Source organism: Urocampus carinirostris, chromosome 16 (assembly GCF_059441175.1).
Source record: "Urocampus carinirostris isolate Australia breed hairy pipefish chromosome 16, RoL_Ucar_1.0, whole genome shotgun sequence".
Lineage (NCBI taxonomy): Eukaryota > Metazoa > Chordata > Actinopteri > Syngnathiformes > Syngnathidae > Urocampus > Urocampus carinirostris.
The window spans coordinates 21,618,224-21,636,912 of NC_142364.1; the positions used below are offsets into that span (position 1 = coordinate 21,618,224).

Here is an 18,689-nt window from a genome sequence, read left to right on the forward strand (position 1 = left end):
AATCACGTGTTAACTGAATTGACCCTTTAAAGCAGGGTTGGCAAAACTCAATTGCACATAAGGCCAAAGCTCAAAGCAGACCTTTGATCGCGGGCCAAACAGGATAAATATTTATTGAATAAACTAAAACTTGGCGTTTTTTTTCCCAATAAATTTGAATTCAAAATAACAGTATATTATTCCAGGATAAACAAACTTAAACATTAAATAACTTAAAATACTTTGCTCTCCATCAAAGTATCTCCTGTCAAAACTATACATATTCAAAATATAAGAAAGAAATGGAAATATAAATCAAATTTGTGCTTTACACTTTGGAATTTTGTTTGGTGTAAAGCGTTTGCTGGATCTTCATATTCTTCTGTAACTCCTCATCTTTCTGCATCTTCTGCTCTGCGTTCAGGTGTTTCAGCTTATCCTGATGTTTTGTCTCGTAGTGCCGTTTTACATTATATTCCTTAATTACGACCACATTAGCACATAGCAATGTCAGTAAACATATTTTCAGCCTTCCTTCGTTTTGAACGGCTCAGTTTTCAGAATCAACTTTTCTCTCGGCTATTTTGAGGGTTTACCATCCGCGTAATCCACAGCCGCAGAAACGTCAACGCGCTCTTGTCTATTTAGCCTCCAGTTACATAAAATCTCGTCTAAAGACGACATGTCTTCATTTCCTGACACTAAAAACTCACTGTTAATGCACCTCCCGGTCTTGTTTTTCAAATGGCTGACGTGTTGTTTGACAGTAGATAGTTTTAAAGGTGCCTGCGCTGGTCAGGCTACAGCTAACTCGATTGATAAGTGTAATTGTCCAAGAGGTCAAGGCAGCTGAAGCGCTGTATTATGAGACCTGTAGTTTGAGTTATCTGCCGGACCATTAAAATAAATGTATTTAAAATGAAGTCACAGGCCGGATATAATTATTCGCTGGGACGTATGTGGCGTGCAGGCCGTGGGTTTGACACCTATTCACTAGTTTAAAATAAATATTTTACATGAACAAAACAATTACTTTTCCCTGATTTCAACTCGCGCTATTCATCATCATGTTGTGTACCCGCCATACGAGGCCACAAAAAAAGGTTTAAACTTGATTCTAACTTTGGTCATGTTGCAATGCTGGATTGCAGGTATCCAGTTAAAGCCCCGGATTGCAATTATTTACTACTTGATGGCACTATAGTGTCCATTGCGAATGAAAACCAGCGCCCTAAGAGCACAGCGTAGCAACAAGTTGCCAGATAAACATGGCAGCGACCTTATGTTGGGATTCCACTATGTAAAATGAATACAAATTTCTTGACCTAAAAATAACATTGGTATGATAGTTCAGACATTTTTGCAAAGTATTCGAATCCTTTTTTTTTTACTGAATGTAAGATTTTTGTACCACTAGGAGGCACAAAATATTACACACTCTTCCTTTAAGCTAATACACAAACAAAAAAACTACAGCCATTACACGTCAAAGTTTGCCTTTTGGAAAATCACTTTTGAGTGTTGTGTGTTCACTAAACAGAGAGCAACATCAAACCGTATATTGTAAAGCAGCTAACTAGCATCATGTGCTTCAAATGTTTCGTTTTCTTCTGTTGCTGGCTACACTAGTTTCCAACTCTCTTTCTGAGCTCTAGATGATCAAACCCCACGAACTAACAATGGTGTTTACCAAAAGTGAAAGTCTAGCAGTGCACGATCATAACACCTTTAAATACAATCACTTTAAGAGTTGCGCTTGTGCGTCAGTCAATTTCCAAACATGACCCTGGAGAACAAGGACTTATGGTTTTAGTCTTGGCTCCATTTTGATACACAGTTTACAAGTTGCACCAAATATGGAGCACTATATCTACAGGGAGTGCAGAATTATTAGGCAAGTTGAATTTTTGAGGATTAATTTTATTATTGAACAACAACCATGTTCTTAATGAACCCAAAAGTCTCATTAATATCAAAGCTGAATATTTTGGAAGTTGGAGTGGGGCTTTTTTAGTTTTAGCTATTTTAGGAGGATATCTGTGTGTGCAGGTGACTATTACTGTGCATAATTATTAGGCAACTTAACAAAAAACAAATGTATACCCATTTCAATTATTTATTTTCATCAGGGAAACCAATATAACAGCTCAACATTCACAAATATACATTTCTGACATTCAAAAACAAAACAAAAACAAATCAGTGACAAATACAGCCACCTTTCTTTGCAAGGACACTCAAAAGCCTGCCATCCATGGATTCTGTCAGTGCTTTGATCTGTTCACGATCAACATTGCGTGCAGCAGCAACCACAGCCTCCCAGACACTGTTCAGAGAGGTGTACTGTTTTCCCTCCTTGTAAATCTCACATTTGATGAGGGACCACAGGTTCTCTATGGGGTTCAGATCAGGTGAACAAGGAGGCCATGTCATTAGTTTTTCTTCTTTTAGACCCTTTCTTGCCAGCCACGCTGTGGAGTACTTGGATGCGTGTGATGGAGCGTTGTCCTGCATGAAAATCATGTTTTTCTTGAAGGATGCGGACTTCTTCCTGTACCACTGCTTGAAGAAGGTGTCTTCCAGAAACTGGCAGTAGGACTGGGAGTTGAGCTTGAGTCCATCCTCAACCCGAAAAGGCCCCACAAGCTCATCTATGATGATACCAGCCCATACCAGTACCCCACCTCCACCTTGCTGGCGTCTGAGGCGGACTGGAGCTCTCTGCCCTTTACCGATCCAGCCACGGGCCCATCCATCTGGCCCATCAAGACTCACTCTCATTTCATCAGTCCATAAAACCTTAGAAAAATCCGTCTTGAGAATTTTCTTGGCCCAGTCTTGACGTTTCAGCTTGTGTGTCTTGTTCAGTGGTGGTCGTTTTTCAGCCTTTCTTACCTTGGCCATGTCTCTGAGTATTGCACACCTTGTGCTTTTGGGCACTCCAGTGATGTTGCAGCTCTGAAATATGGCAAAACTGGTGGCAAGTGGCATCTTGGCAGCTGTACGCTTGACTTTTCTCAGTTCACGGGCAGTTATTTTGCGCCTTGGTTTTTCTACACGCTTCTTGCGACCCTGTTGACTATTTTGAATGTAACGCTTGATTGTTCGATGATCACGCTTCAGAAGCTTGGCAATTTTAAGAGTGCTGCATCCCTCTGCAAGATATCTCACTATTTTTGACTTTTCAGAGCCTGTCAAGTCCCTCTTCTGACCCATTTTGCCAAAGGAAAGGAAGTTGCCTAATAATTATGCACACCTGATATAGGGTGTTGATGTCATTAGACCACACCCCTTCTCATTACAGAGATGCACATCACCTGATATGCTTAATTGGTAGTAGGCTTTCGAGCCTATACAGCTTGGAGTAAGACAACATGCATAAAGAGGATGATGTGGTCAAAATACTCATTTGCCTAATAATTCTGCACTCCCTGTAGATTGTATCATTAATAATAGATAAAAGAAATTGTTCCCCTTACCTTCTCAGACTTGTCGTCAGGTAACGCTGCTACTGCTTTGTGCTTGCTGAGAAGCTGGCGCCTCCTCTCATGCCTAGTAGCCCTTTTCTGAAATTCTTCATTGTGGTTGAGCAGATGTGTGGCAAGTGGGGGGAGTGACAGAAACTTCAGCTCGCAATGAGAACACTGGAAGGATTCTGATGCATCAAGATCATAGTCATCATCAGGATCAGGCGAAAAGGATAATTCCCTCTCTGGATCTGGTGAAACAGAAAAGTCCCTCTTGAAGTCCTCCCTGTGGTGGTCGTTGTAATGCATAGACAGGAGCAAGCCGGTGCTGAAGGACAACCGGAAACATTTAAGACACCTAAATGGCAGCCAGTCCCCATCTTCCTCTAAATCGGGAGATTCCAGCAACACCTCCTTGTTATCCTCTTCCACAAGACTATTTTCCTGTTTCTCTGGTTCTTTAGCATAGATGACAGTAAAGTAACGACTCAGCTTACTGGCGTGCTGCTTCTTGGGGAAGACACCTGGATGGCGTTTAATATAATGTGATACAATGCTCTTTCTACTGAATGCCTGGAAAGGACACAGAGAACACTTTCGTTTTTCTACGGCCAAGCGGACTTCTTCACTCATCTCAGAATTCTCCTGATTTGAGTTGGGTGGTAGTATTACTTTGCTGGGTTTCTCAGTCATTGTCTTGGAAGCAGCAAGACAGTGGGTATAGTAAGCGTCAATATCGTGGCGTTTCTGGTAATGTGCTGCCAAGCCCTTACGAATTGGGTTGGTGTATGAACACAGCGCACATTTGAATACATTGTTTTTACCTTCAGGCTGTGCACGAACATTGTTGTGCTTGATACGATAGTGTCGTGCAATTCCTTTGCGGGTGGAACAGAAGTATTTGCAAAGCTGACACTTAAACACGGCATGCTTTTCTGGCTTATTGACTGGTAACTGCGAGAGGGAGAGGTCCACATCACTGTCCTCCTGTACTTTGTCTGCACTTGACATCTGACTGGCGCTGCATTCTGCTACAGCCTCCGTGTCTTGAGTTACCAAGAAATCTGTCAAACTGGGACTAAAAATTTCTGTGGCAGACTGATTGTGATAGTTCTCGTAGTGAATCTTGAGTTTCTCAAGTGTCCCGTGCGTATATGAGCACATTTTACACCTGTATGCACCGTATCCTTGCCTTTGAGTCTTACTCTTGTCCTCCGGCTCATTTTTGTCTGCTATTTGCTCAATGTCATTTGCAAAATCCTCTGCTGTGACTTTCACCGATGGGTGTCTCTTCTGGTAGTGGGTGAGGACACCATGGATGCGGGAGTTCACATAAGGACAGTGGCGACACTTATACACAGAGCTGGGATTAATGTCTGCTTCCTGTGCAAAGTCTGCCGCTTTGACTTTCATACCAGGATGTTTTTTGCCATAATGGGTGAGGAGGCCATGAAGGCTGTTGTACTCTGAGAGACACACTGTGCACTGATAGGGATTATTTGAAATGGACAAACGTGGGTGAGCATGATGTGTGTTACTTTCATGAGGTGGTGTGGCAATACAGAGAGCGCCATTATCCTCAACAGACTTGCAATTTGAAGACGCATGTACTTTGGATGTCTTCTCAGCTGAAATTGTTCCATTAATGATATCCAAAATCACAGATTCATCATCTTGGACTGCCCAAGGGTGCACTGCCTGATAGTGACTCGTTATGTCATATACAGAGCAAGCCTCAAAGGCACAGTCCTTACATTTGTAATGTTTTGTTTCGGGGTTCCCTCCATGTCGGGTTGTTTCTGGCCCTGCCCACAGCTTGCTAGCCATATAAGCATAGTCCACATTATGTTCTGGGTGGCGTCTTTGGTAATGGAGAAGTAGGCCTTGTGGGTCAGTGTGGGAGTAAATGCACCACTCGCAGTGATAGCCCGCCTCTAGAATGCCATCTTGGTAAGCCCAATGTAGAATTGTCAATGCTGTCGCCTTAGCAGTAGGGTGATCCTTTTTCAGATGTTTCTTGAGGGCATATACATAAGGGGATGTGTAGGCACAGTGTCGGCACTTCAGAGAACGTAGTGGTGCAGTGTTTTCAGGATCCGCAGGGGTAGCCATGGAGGCAGAAGAGATGCTGTTGGACTGTGCACTCTCACGCTGACGCCGGACAACAGCAGTATGACGACGCACTAGATCAGCATTTGCTTTAGCCTCCTTGTGCTTCTTTTGGTAATGAATAAGAACTCCTTTGACAGTCCTATTCCCGTAATCACAATGTTGACAGAAAAACAGCTCGTCCTCACACTTGTCTCCACTCCCCGGTTTCTGACTTGAGTTCTTCAAAACATCATGACTGTTGTTGTTGGGAGAATACGACAAAAACTGCTTAGGTGCGGTGATTTTTAATTCGTCAATTAGTTTCAGCAAGCCAGGGGTGGGGGCTCCATGTTTAATGTATTTGGCGGTCACCTTTATTTCAGGGTGCCTCTTTTGATAATGCACCAACACACCAACAACAGATTTGTTGCTGTATATGCAGTGTTTACAGTAGAACATATCTTCATCTGATCCGTACAATGCTACACTTGATTTTTTGGTTGTTTTTGATGTGTTTAAGTTAAAAGAGGAATTGGTGATGGGTTGATCTGAAGAGACCAGCCTCATAGATTTCTGTATACGGATATATGATGCTTTTTCCTCAGGATGTCTCTTTTGATAGTGGACCAGAACCGAGTGCATGTTGGGGCTAGAAAAAGAACATATATCGCAATCATATATAACAACACTGTTATCTTTGAGGGAATCCGTCTCTGTCCCCAATTCAGGGGTCTTGGGCACACTTTTAAGCAATGGGCTTGACGAAGCCCTCAGCGTGGATGTTGAGGAGCCAAATGTTTTGGGGCCTGAGTTCAATATCTCCCTCAAAGTTTGTGATTCTCCAGATTTGTGCGCCTGCTCCACAACATAGCTGGAGAAGATCATTGCATTGTTGATTTTTACAGTAGGATGCATTCTTTGGTAGTGAGGCATCAGGCTTCGCACATTGGGGCTTGTGTACGAACAGAACCGACACATGTAAACCAAATTGGGCTGGTTGAAGTTGAGGACATTGCTGGCTTCTGGGTGGTGATCCATGTAGTGTTGGTGTAGGTCGTTGTAGTTGGTGTACTCAATGTAGCATTCCAAGCAGCGAAACACCGCGCTTTGGTCCTCGGGATCCAGAATGTATTTAAAACTGAATTTGATGTAGGGGTGCATTCTCTGGTAATGGGTGCTGACGCTCCGAGCAGACTTGTTGTAATATTCACAGTGTTTACAATAGAAACGTACCATCCCCGGATCTCCAGAATAGTTCTCTTGTGCAGCCTCTTGGCTATCAATCATGTCACCTGAAATGTTTTCACAGTCATCAGAGAGAGTCATGGACAAAGGAAAGCTGCTGGACTTGGACTTTGGGTAGCTCTTTCTTTTACCTATCCTTCCTTCTTTGAGAGGTGAATCCCTTGAGTGAGGCTCAATTATGTTGTATGCAAAAATAGCATTTTTACCGTCAACATTGCTGTTATGGTCAGCAAAGTCCTCGTCATCAATGTCATCCAGATTTATGATCAAGTCTTGCTGGCTTTGGCTTATTTTGCTTTGAAGGTTGCTCGCAATTTCATCAATTCTTGTTCTCTTTTTTATTGAGGACAAATCCAAAGGAAGGTCATTGATTGACTTCCTTGCTCGTTTACCACAGACTAAGGATTTTTTGTTAGCGAGCCCTAGTATGGAGGTTTGGGTCTTTTGTAAACAGGTTGGTGAGGCGGCTAGATCCATTTCTAGCTGGTCGGCCAATTGACTTTCAAAGGCAGTGGGATCCATGTCATCACAATAGGAGTGCTTGTGCTGTTGGTGAACCCTAAGTCCTTTCAGAGTGGCGGTGGAGTAGTTGCAGAGTGTGCAACGGTGTGGATTCTGTTGGTCATTTAACACACTGGTTGACTTTTTTCCATTCATTTTGGACATAATTACATTGCCCCCATTGACTGCTTCCCCAGTGCTGTCGTGATGTTCTGGGCTATCACTTGTCAGGTCCATGGTCTCCACATCGGAGGAACTGTGGCTCTGTTTGTGTGTGCCTAATTTAAGAGGGCTGGTGCAAATAAAAGGACATTCATCACATTTATATACTGTGGTTTTACCAGAAAGGTGGATGTTTTCAATGTGGCGCGAAATGCTACGCCTGTGCATGGTAAGGAAGGAGCAAAAGGGGCACTGGAAACGGTTTTGGAACTTCCTGAAAGGGATTCCTTTTGTCTCTAGCAGTTTATTGTCCTCATCTGACAACAGCTGTTTTGCATCTGCCGACAGAGTTCCAGTGTAGTTCGGGTCATCTATATCTCCTAGCTCTTCATCTTCACCCTCTAAGCTGCTTCTTGAGTCGTCTTCAGTTACTAATCTGGCCTCTATCTCACAACTACTGTTTGGATTCTTGGGTGAAAGAGAGCATTCTGGATTGAGGGGTGTAACCGCAGAAATTTGGTCTACTGCATTTTCAAGGAATCTTCCCCTTGCCTCCTCATTATCCTCAGTCAAAGCTAGCTTTGATCTAGTAGGGCTTTGGGAAAGGGAATCCGGTTTAGGTGAGTTTGCACATGCATCTTGTTCCTCGGTAGCAATACTAGACATTGTATTAACTTTGTCACCGTGTTCCTCGACCATGTGGTTGGTCCAGTTGGCCTTCTGGTCAGTATGATAGTCACATAATTTGCAGGCTAGCGTCTCCTTTAGGAGGTCGCTTGATGAACTTGATTCCTCATCAGGGTCGATGCTCTCTGAAACAACCCCAGAGAAATTTGAGGGAATTTGCCTGTGATACATATCATGGTGTTTCATCATTCTTGCTTTGCGTGGAGTCTTGTATGTGCAATACTGACAGGAATACACCTTGGAGCTGTCAGTCTGAGAAGAAATCTGTGAGATTGCATCTTCCTCGTCAACTTTGTGCACCTTTTTGTTGTGGTTCCTTAGGAACGACTTAGATCTGAAGTAACGGACACAGAACTTGCACTGGTAAAACAGTAGATGTGTCTCAGCGGTTTGTTTCGGGGATGCCTTGCTGGAGCTGTTGGCAGAGTTGGGACCTGTACAAAAAGATGTTTTATTATTTGTTACTGAATTTTATAATAATTCAGGTGAGAAAATACTTTTTTATTTTTATCAGAATGTAGCTAAGGGTCAATTTGTGTTCAATTAAAACAAATGCAAGGGTTGGTAATTGTCACCTTGGAACAATTCTTATTTTGTACATTTTTATTCAATATGTCTAATTTAAGGTGTTTCATTTAATGACAAACATATACTTATCAAATCTAAGTAAACCTGTGTTTTCCATTTTTAATCCGTTTTCAGTACAATGAGTCCATGTCTTGACCCTCTTCAAAAAACACACCTATAGCAAAGACTTTTATGCAAAACTATGTACCCAAACAAATTAACTGTGACTTGTTGATGTGGGAGGCTTACTTTTTCCATCATCGGGAGGTATGCAATTCTCGTCATCTTTGTCTCTGGTTTCCTGTTGTCCTGCTTCTTCCTCTACCTCCATGACATCATCATCGTCATCTTCCTCCCCATCTTTCAGTAAGTCAGGATCTTCTGCATCTGTGGGCTGCAGAAAAGCTGTGTGCACTTCCTGAATGTGGCTCTTCAATTCGTCATTTGTATCGGCGCGAAAGTCACAGCCGTCGCATTGCAGTCCCTCCATTGCCAAAAGGGGGAAACACTCCCTGGAAAAGCAGGGAAACCTGCAAATAAGAAAATGTATCGAGGTCAAAACATACAATAACTTGTTGCTTTTGGTATCAAGAAATCAAGTGCACATATTTTTCAAAGATTGTTGAATAACAAAATGTCGTCAACTCGGGGAACAACAAAAATAATAAGGATATGTCTACTAACACATGATGGATTGATACAATTGTGCCTGTAGCATCATCCCAAGAACAATTAGGGTACCACGGTGGGATTATGGCAAGCTTCAGCCTTGACAAAGTGTTGGACAGCAGCTTTACAGAAAAACATATTGAGCAGAATATTCTGTTAAACTGTTTCAAATGCATTCATACACGATTATGGAAGAATTGTTTGTACACATTCTACCTAGTTTTACCGACGATTTGAAATGTTGTCCAGGAACTAGCATCTGAAATTAATTGCTTGAAATCACAGTTTTTGTAAATATCTGAACAAAAGATATTTTAAATGTCCTAGACTGTGTGACTTAGAATTTTTTCAATTCTAACAAACACATAAATATAAAATATTTTGTCTTCAGACTGATTTAACAGAAACTACAATTAGAAAGATGAGACAATTGATTGGTGTGTTTCCTCAAAATGTCCTATTTTGTACGAAAAAAAAGGGCTGAAAACAATATTTTTGTGAAATTGATGGAATTTGATGGAAACAACGCTCTGATTAGTTTTTCTTTGGCAATGACTGAAACATTATTATTATTTTAAACAATGCTGCCATGTGCTGGCTCTATTGTGTGTGTTTCTTCTTTTTTTTATTTGGAAGTTGATACGAGAAAAAACATCACTTTCTCACTGCAAAAAGTCAAGGACAAGATCTCTCATCACTGGCAAGAATTCCTCTCATTTATAAGTAAAGAGTTAAACCTTTCACATAGCCATTCACAATGCTGACTTGAGCAACAGAAAATCCAGAAATCCAGTAAGTGTGGCAGATTCCAACCAGCTTTCCACGTGCGACTGGTCGACCTGGGAAGAACTCCACGTGAGGCACAATGGCCCTGAGCTAGCAGGAGATCCATTGTTACAGGAATCATGTTACAGCCGCACCCTGCTCACTTGGCATTTCAACACCGTTTTCCACAAAGTGGCCTCCAAATACCAGTATTCTTGACTTGGGTATCAATACATAAAGGGGGTTGTGAAAAACACCATCTGCCAGGAATTGGCAGAGGCTACACTTTGCCACAGTATGTTGATGGGGGTGATACTACATCGGCTTTCATCTAGTCAGCTGGAGCTCTCACAGGCAGTGACTGAGTTGCTCAGATCCGCCTCTGGGCTGAGCTTCAAGCGCAGCCATTTTAAGAGCTAACTCTGTGTATTTAGGTGTTCAGGCAGCAGCACAAAATGGACCCACAGACCTGATCCTATTCCTAAATGGGAAAAAAAGGCCAGGCGGAAGTGCTGACAGAAATCTATCTGCCAGATGTACAACAAAACTCAGCAGAATGCATCTCACAATCACACCAGCACGACTCTTATTTCTCAGGACTTTATCTAACACATCAGGAGATTCAGACGCTAGAGTGTGTGCTATGGCAGGGCTGTGACAACCCTTTGTGGAAAAAGACAGAAGTGAAGCCTCACTTCTTCCACGCGTTTAGTGGAAGCAGTCGACGACATTCCACAAGAGGATCTAAAAATGCAGGGCATGTTTGAACTTCTTTATCTGAGAGTTTTGCAGGCCCTCAGGAGAGCAAGGGAAGGGGCAAAAGGGGGATCTTGCTGGCCTGAATGAGAGGGGTGGGAGGAGCAGGCAGCGTGACAGAACAACCTGGAATATCTTTTTTTGTGGAGAGTAGTGCAGGACAAAGCCATCAGACTGGGCTCCCCAGATTCCAAAGTCTGCAAACTTTTGTTAATCACCAACCGGTCTCGCTGCATCTGCGAGCTCTGCTAGTAGTCACACCCTCCACTCTGCAGCTGCACAGCCTGAAAGAGGGCCTTTGAGTAAGCCAGCATTAAGCTGATTAGAAGTGCTGTGGCTTCGTTCCCAACTCTTGGCTATTACTCCTATCTCATGTTCTCAAGTAAAAAAAAGTCTAAAAGTTAGCAGTATGGGGACTGTTAGCTGTTCAGTGTGACGTGAACAATCTTCAACCAAAACTCCTAAGAAGTAAACCTGCCGTCTGACCGTTTGAGCCAATAAAATGCACCACCAAAACTACAATGGCATACCGGATAAGTCATAACGTATAACATTTAACTTATGTTTGTCCCTATAACCCTGTATTTTGTAAGCTACTTTAGGTCCACCATGTTTTTCTGAACATCCCTAGGTCATGAAGCATGCAGGGACTTCCACAAAAACGGTTATCTGTAAATTCTTTACACATACAGTGTGTTGTTCTTACCTACTTGTATTCTAGTTAACAGATCTACTGCCACACAGCCCATGTGTATACACAAAAAAATTATGACCTTTGATCAGTCAGTTCGAACAGCTTGGATCCTGCATTGAAATCAGTGAGTCGATATAATAATCCATAGAACGTATCTTTATCCATCCATCCATCCATTATCTGCAAGGCTTATCCTCAGTAGGGAAGCAGGGGTGCTAGAGCCCATCCCAGCTGTCTTCAGGCAGTGGGCAGGGGACACGCTGAACCGGTTGACTTCTCTTGATAAAGATCCAAAAAAGGAACCATTTCATACATGTTGAAAATGATCTATTTGTCGCAAAGAATGAAATAGAAAAAGTATTACAATAGAATCCCCTTTATTCCTAACCACAAAGTGATTTAATAGATTACTCCATTTTTTTTATAAATTCCATGACACAATAATATAGCACTACAGCAACAACCTATAACAACCAGGGAGCGAAACCAGCGCTCTGTGACATCGTACAAAGGATTTAGTATACAAAAAAAGAGGGTTGTTTGAATTTTATCCTATCCCTCTGTCGGTGAGTACTATTAAATAATAGTGCACATCATAAAAAGTAATAATCATAACATCAATGAACCACTTCCACAGGCAAGTACTTTTTAGTTAAGACATGAAACAAGATCCAGTCCTTTTTCCCAATCAAGCGAAACACCACATTTCTATTTATAAGAGAGTACACACTTGTGCCACCTCATTACTGGAGTAGTTAAAGTTTTGTAATGAGTCTCATTCCCTTATATATTTTTTTAAAGTCTTGACATTTGATTTTAACCACTATGTGTATACTTTCATCGACTATGCGCTACTTTTGGCCCACTGACAAAAGTTTTACCTGAGCAACTTGCTTTCTTGTCACTCTGATTGCTATGAAGATTCCTAAATATGAATCAATGTCCCTGGAGAAGTCCCAAAGACATCATGTCCTAAAAACAATAGCATTGAATGCCTACGTTGTGAGCTTGACGGGAGGTTTGCTCTTTATCAGGTGGCATGTTGTAGATAACAACAATGAGAAAGAAAAAAAGAAAGACAAGGAAAACCTGATCTGACCTGACTGACCTTCTTATTCAAACAAAGTTTAAACTTATGGTGATTAGAAAAAAAAACAACCATGACACTTGAGTGAAGAAAGGGTGGAATTGCAGAAAATGCCAACCTGTCCTTCCAAACAATTTTTAGAAATGTGTCTAAAAAAGAAAGATTAAATGGCTCTGCCATTTTTTTCTTCATGAATACATTCTTAGCCCACAGTGATGGTAAACAAAAGACTACAGAATGGACGCCAGGATACATTTTCGATGCGTTCGATGCTGTCCCAATCAGATGCAGAGGTTCTAATTCATGTGTTTGTTACTTCTCGGCTTGATTACTGTAATGTATTGCTTTCTGGTCTCCCGATGTCTAGCATCAAAGGTTTGCAGCTGGTTCAGAATGTGGCAGCGAGACTCTTGACTAAGACAAAAAAGTTTGAACATATTACTCCTGTATTGGCCAACTCGCACTGGCTCCCAGTCCACTTAATATGTGACTTTAAGGTTCTCTTACTAACATACAAATGTTTGCATGGACTCGCGCCCTCTTATCTCTCAGATTTGATATCCCCCTATGTCCCTGCACGGAGCCTCTGCTCTTAAAATGCTTGTCTACTTGTGACTCAGAGAGCCAAGAAGTCTGCAGGCTCGAGAGTGTTCTCCATCGGGGCCCCGGTGCTGTGGAATGCTCTGCCTCTGGAGATAAGATCTGCAACCTCTGTGGAGGTTTTTTAATCTACACTTAAGACGCACTTCTATTCAAAAGCTTATGATTGATGCCCACCTCATATTTTGGATGGTCCTGTCTTTTTCAGACTGCCTGGCTGGTTGTGAGAAGGACGATTTGAGATGAGTCAGACCAGCGTCTGACCTAAAGCTTGTCAACGCCTGCATCGACCAGCCAGCTGAGATGGGAAGCTTTACTATTCTGTACTGTATTTGTAAATATTTTACTCTCCTGGATTTACTACACTCACGGATATAAGAGGACCATGGTTGCACATTATTATTGAACACAACGACTTTGGTGAGCTACTCCGGCTTATATTTTTCCCAGTATCTTGTTTCAGACTGATCTTGATGTGTTCTATTTTTAAATTAAACTCAATTCCTAGTGTTTATTGTCATATGCACAGTAAAGCTGCGAGCGAAAAATAAAATAGAAACTAAGGAATGGTTGGCATTTCTTGGATCCCAAGACATTAATCTTCCGAATTCTATTTGGAACGATCCATTTGAATGACATCGTACGGACACCGCATCCGCACGTGTCTACGACACGTATTTGCTTCTTTGCAAGCTTTCGGAATGTTAAGGGGGTAATAAGTTTGACTGAACTACCTGACTGTTTTGTCGACGTTCCCATTGTAGCGCCTTATAATCCGGTGCGCCTTATAGTGCGGAAAATACGGTAGTTTACAGGCTTGAGGCGTCGTTGCTGTCATGCACTTTCCAGACAAATTTCAACATGTTACCAAGTGTTCTCTTTTATTGATGTTTATTATGTTTGTGTACTGTGACCCAATGCTAAATCTATTCCACCCTGGCCATTCTGGTAGGGGGGATCTTCTCAAGATTTCTTTTTTCCTCACGCTGAGGTTTTGAGTTTAAGATGAGGCGTTTAAGATGAGGCAATCGTGTCATTGCAATCCTGTGCAGTCCTTTGAGACATGTTTGTGATTAAGGGCTATACAATTAATGTGACTTGACTTGATAGGGGTGATGTTTACGAAGAAAGCCTTTTATTTAAGAAAATGTCCAATTGTGCATTATATTGCAAGGCCAAATCCATGTTTCCATTCATCAATTCTTTAAAGATATGTTCCATCACATAATCACAATATACTACTCAATAACAAACTTAATTACACAGTTACAAACTGAAACAAATATTGATGGACAGTATGAGGACTAGTAGAGGAGAAGTCAGTAATTCTTAGCCTTGTGCAAACTGCCAAAATATCTACATGAAGTATTTGCCACTAGGCTAGCACAGAAGATGCTGCCTCAGTTTAAATCTTGGGATTGGGATTTACATTTAACAATATTTCTTACGTCAATGTGCTGTAAGATAGGTGTCTACAAGAAAATGGTCCAATATGCATTAATTAGTCAGCAAGGTATTTATTGTAAATATAATTTCGCAAGCTCTGACACGTAAAGCAATTGAATGGTCCATGGTTGAACGACAATTTAGTTCGCGCCTCGGCCGAGTCATACCTAAGACTTATAACATTGGTAAAATGGCGGCGCCCTCTGTTGGCTGCGGCTGCATCGGCTCGCTACAACGGGTCAGGTGTATCGACATTTCGTTCTTACAAAGAATGACAATACAAAGGAAATTATTATTATTATTATTATTAACCCTATAAAATGACTACAGCACTTCTGAAACGCAACGTGAGTGAAAATCTTTTGCCAGTAGAATCAATAACCAAATTACAAACCTGAAATATAACAGAAGGCATGCAGCTTTTATTGTCTGGATGATCATATTACTTATAAATAACAGTCACATTTCAGCACTTTTGAGAAGACAAATCAGTATGGCAGTTTGTCGTCTTAAACATTTTAGCAGAAGACTAAGGTTCATGAAATGACACTATCACATGATGCTATGATAGTGATATTCCATCTCTCATCTCGGAAGACAGTCTCTGAATACAGTTGAGATGAGATATGATTATCACAAGCTAATCAATGATTTCCTATGTCTTCCGAGATGAGAGATGGAACATGTCCATAATCTTCAATGATGAGTGTTTATAGTCATCATTCATTAAAATGCAAAAGAAAGGAGTGTTTTTATAGCAATGAATTGAATCATAACTTGCAGATGTAAAGTAAAAAATATCTGTAATTAAGAAGCAACCACGATTTCAATTTGTTTTCAATAGTCAATAGTCTGACATGCCATATTAGACGTTGCCCCGTAGCACACCAAATTACATTTTAAGATTTTGTTGTAGCCCACAAGCTGTCAATCATGGCAGCCTATGATTAAAAATCACTAGTTGAGATTGTCAGTATGAAAGACTTATATTAAACGGTTCACCAAATTTCAATGACAACAGTCATATTTTAAGTATCAATGCTTGATATTTCAAAGAACATGACATCTAATAATCAGTCATATAAATTGTTCATACCTAATTAAAATGTGTTTTAGAGGATCAGGTTCCTGTGGAAATCGACTAAAACTGACCTAAATTAAAAAAAAAAATGTTCCACAGCAAAAACACAATTTCTTGTCTAATGTGTTCAAGTCTCTGAGAAGGGGTGGGGGTTCAAGCAGATTTTTTAAGGACAAGCAAGCAAAAAAGCAAGTGTGCCTCAAGAGACATTGGAAAATGGGAGGTGCAGAGCTGCAATCCAGAGAGCTTTGCTGATCTGTCTGCAGCCTGACCTTCACTGGTGTCACATTCACAGGACATAAAAAAGGAAGCGCTGCAACGCGCCACATGGGGCCTCAAAGACCATCCTTCTCAAGGACCAAATTTACAACCTTATGCAGTTGACTGCTTTGACTTACAGAGCACTGGAATTGTCAAGGTTTGGTATCTGATATTTAAGATAAGATGTGCCATGCTAAGCAGCATGTATGACCTAACCAAGTGTTTTTAAAAGGATCGCCCCAGCAGCAAATCACTAATCCCATATTCTATGTCCAAGTACTCAATATTGCAAGGTCAGAGCGTCTCCCTGTGACAGATGGGCTACCTGACATCAGCCCACCACCAGGACAGACAAACAGAATTCTGCACTTTTTAAAAAAAATCTTTGTTCATGGGCATTTTCTAATAATGACTCACCGAGGCCATGTTTGCTCTCCAAAGCCACATGAAAAATTGGTGAAGAAGCAGCTAATGTGGTAACCTTGCTCCAAGGGTATCCTTCTGTTTTTCCAAGTGCTCAGCTAGTTGAAAAAAGGAGTGGGGTGGGAGGAGGGGTGAGGTGTGTTACACTGAGCAATAAGTAGCATGATTTTGACCAAGCAAATTAGGGCGAGCATTAATGACCATCTAGTGTGTCTTTAAAGTAACCAATTCATGAAATATTCTAGATTTACACCATGAGACTGAGGGGTGTATTGTTGGCACTGACTTTTGGTGAAACAAAAAAAGTTAAGTGAAACTCAATCAACAGCTTCTCCTAAATTTAAGCCAATTAGGTTTTCTCTATTGGTTTATGTTCAGTCAGCTCTACAAAGCTGATAGAGTATTCATTTATAGCTTTAATAGCATAACCTTTCTTGATGTTAACCTTCAATCCCTTTGGTGAAAGAGCCTTAGAAAAGTGTTAAGGCACTACAAAGAACAGAGTCCAATGGGTTTAGAGAAGCAATAAGAGGAAGCAGACATGCATGGCTGGAGTTGTGTAAAGTCTGCTCAGTCTTCCTATGGTGTAGTCACTTGACTTGGCTGCTTCCTCATCTCTCTTTTGGGGAGGCCAGAATTATCTTCTTCATCACAGGCACATTCTGAGCCAACGCTGCACACCAAGGGGTCCATTTCACACTGCAGCCACTCTGTGGCCAAGGACATGCAGTATGTCATGATGGAATACCAGTAGCACAACTGTCGACCATTTTGTGCTTTTAGAGGTCCTAGGCCCTTTGAGAACAAAGAGAAGAGCTGCTGCCTCTGCCTGCAATCTGGTTACACAGATGGAAATGTTTAATTTCTCCTCCTGGTTCCATTTGCAGACCATTATAGTTGGCGGTCAGCAGAAGTAAAGAAAATGGCTGCAGAGAAAAAGCTAGGAACCACTGGCTTTAAATTTAGAGATTTGAATCACTGTCACACAAGCTGGCAAAATATGTCCATGGTACAGTGGACAACAAATACAAGTCCCCCTAGGGTTAGATTATCTGAAAATAAATCAAGTCAAATTCTATTTTATAAAGTAGTGGGTAATAAAATATGAATTTAAGCCCAATGTATTACTATTACTTTATTACTTTATAATTATTTTAACACACTACAGTTATAGTAAACATTTTAAAGGACTTCCCTGAACAAAATATTCTGTGGGCAGTCAGTGTACCTATTAACTTACAAGTTTTTTTTTTCAGAGTGAAACTAGAGTGATTGATTGGATGCCAGCTGTGTCAGACATAAAGCAGCCATCATTTTTGTAAATTGGTAATAACTTATTGTACACAATAACAAGTTACTCAGACATCCAACACAAATTCTTAGGTCTCATGCTTGTGTAGAATGTCCAAGGACAGGGAATGGAGAGAAACCAGGAAGTGTTTTTTTTTTTTTTCGAATATGGACAATCACACCAGGAAACCTTGCATTCCAGCCTGGCATCTTCCACAGGAAGCTATATTGCTGCCTTACATTAAGCAATCCAATAATGTACTGGATTATCTCAAAAAATAGTAAAAGCTATAATATACAGTATTTGGTGGTTCAACAGTTGGTTATTAGTGTTTTCTTACCAGTAAATAAGTATAATGAACTCTGTGTGCTAAACGTGTATTAAAATAAGTTTGTGAGAATAATAGAAATATTACTTATAGAGTGCATCCGGAAAGTATTCACAGCACTTCACTTTTTCCACATTTTGTTATGTTACAGCCTCATTCCAAATTGTATTAATTTAATCTCTTATCTTAAAATTCTACACAAAATACTCCATTATGACAATGTAAAAAAGTTTTTTTTTTTACTTTTTTGAATTTATTAAAAATAGAAAACTAAGAAATCACATTTACATAATTATTCACAGCCTTTGCTTAACACTTTGTTGATCCACCTTTGGCAGAAAATACAGCTTCAAGTCTTTTTGAATATGATCCCACAAGTTTAGCACACCTATCTTTAGGCAGTTTTGCCCATTCTTCTTTGCAATAAGTCTCAAGCTCAATCAGGTTGGATGGGAGACGTTTATGCACAGCCATTTTCAGATCTCTCCAGAGATATTCGATCGGATTCAAGTCTGGACTCTGGCTGGGCCACTCCAGGACATTCACGGAGTGGTTCTGAAGCCAATCTTTTGAGATCTTGGCTGTGTGC

The 18,689-nt window shown here is 40.9% G+C and overlaps 1 protein-coding gene across 3 annotated transcripts in view; it reads right to left on the reverse strand.

The window, feature by feature from the left end:
• Nucleotides 1-18,689, reverse strand: part of znf462 (zinc finger protein 462) — a 52,449-nt gene that overhangs the window by 18,149 nt on the left and 15,611 nt on the right. For all 3 annotated transcript variants that reach the window (XM_088355627.1, XM_088355625.1, XM_088355626.1), the window contains exons 2-3: nucleotides 8,949-9,229; nucleotides 3,459-8,566 (exon numbers count right to left, since the gene is read on the reverse strand). In XM_088355627.1, the coding sequence (XP_088211753.1) occupies nucleotides 3,459-8,566; nucleotides 8,949-9,189 (5,349 nt within the window). In that variant the 5' untranslated portion in view covers nucleotides 9,190-9,229. The remainder of the gene's footprint in view (nucleotides 1-3,458; nucleotides 8,567-8,948; nucleotides 9,230-18,689) is intronic.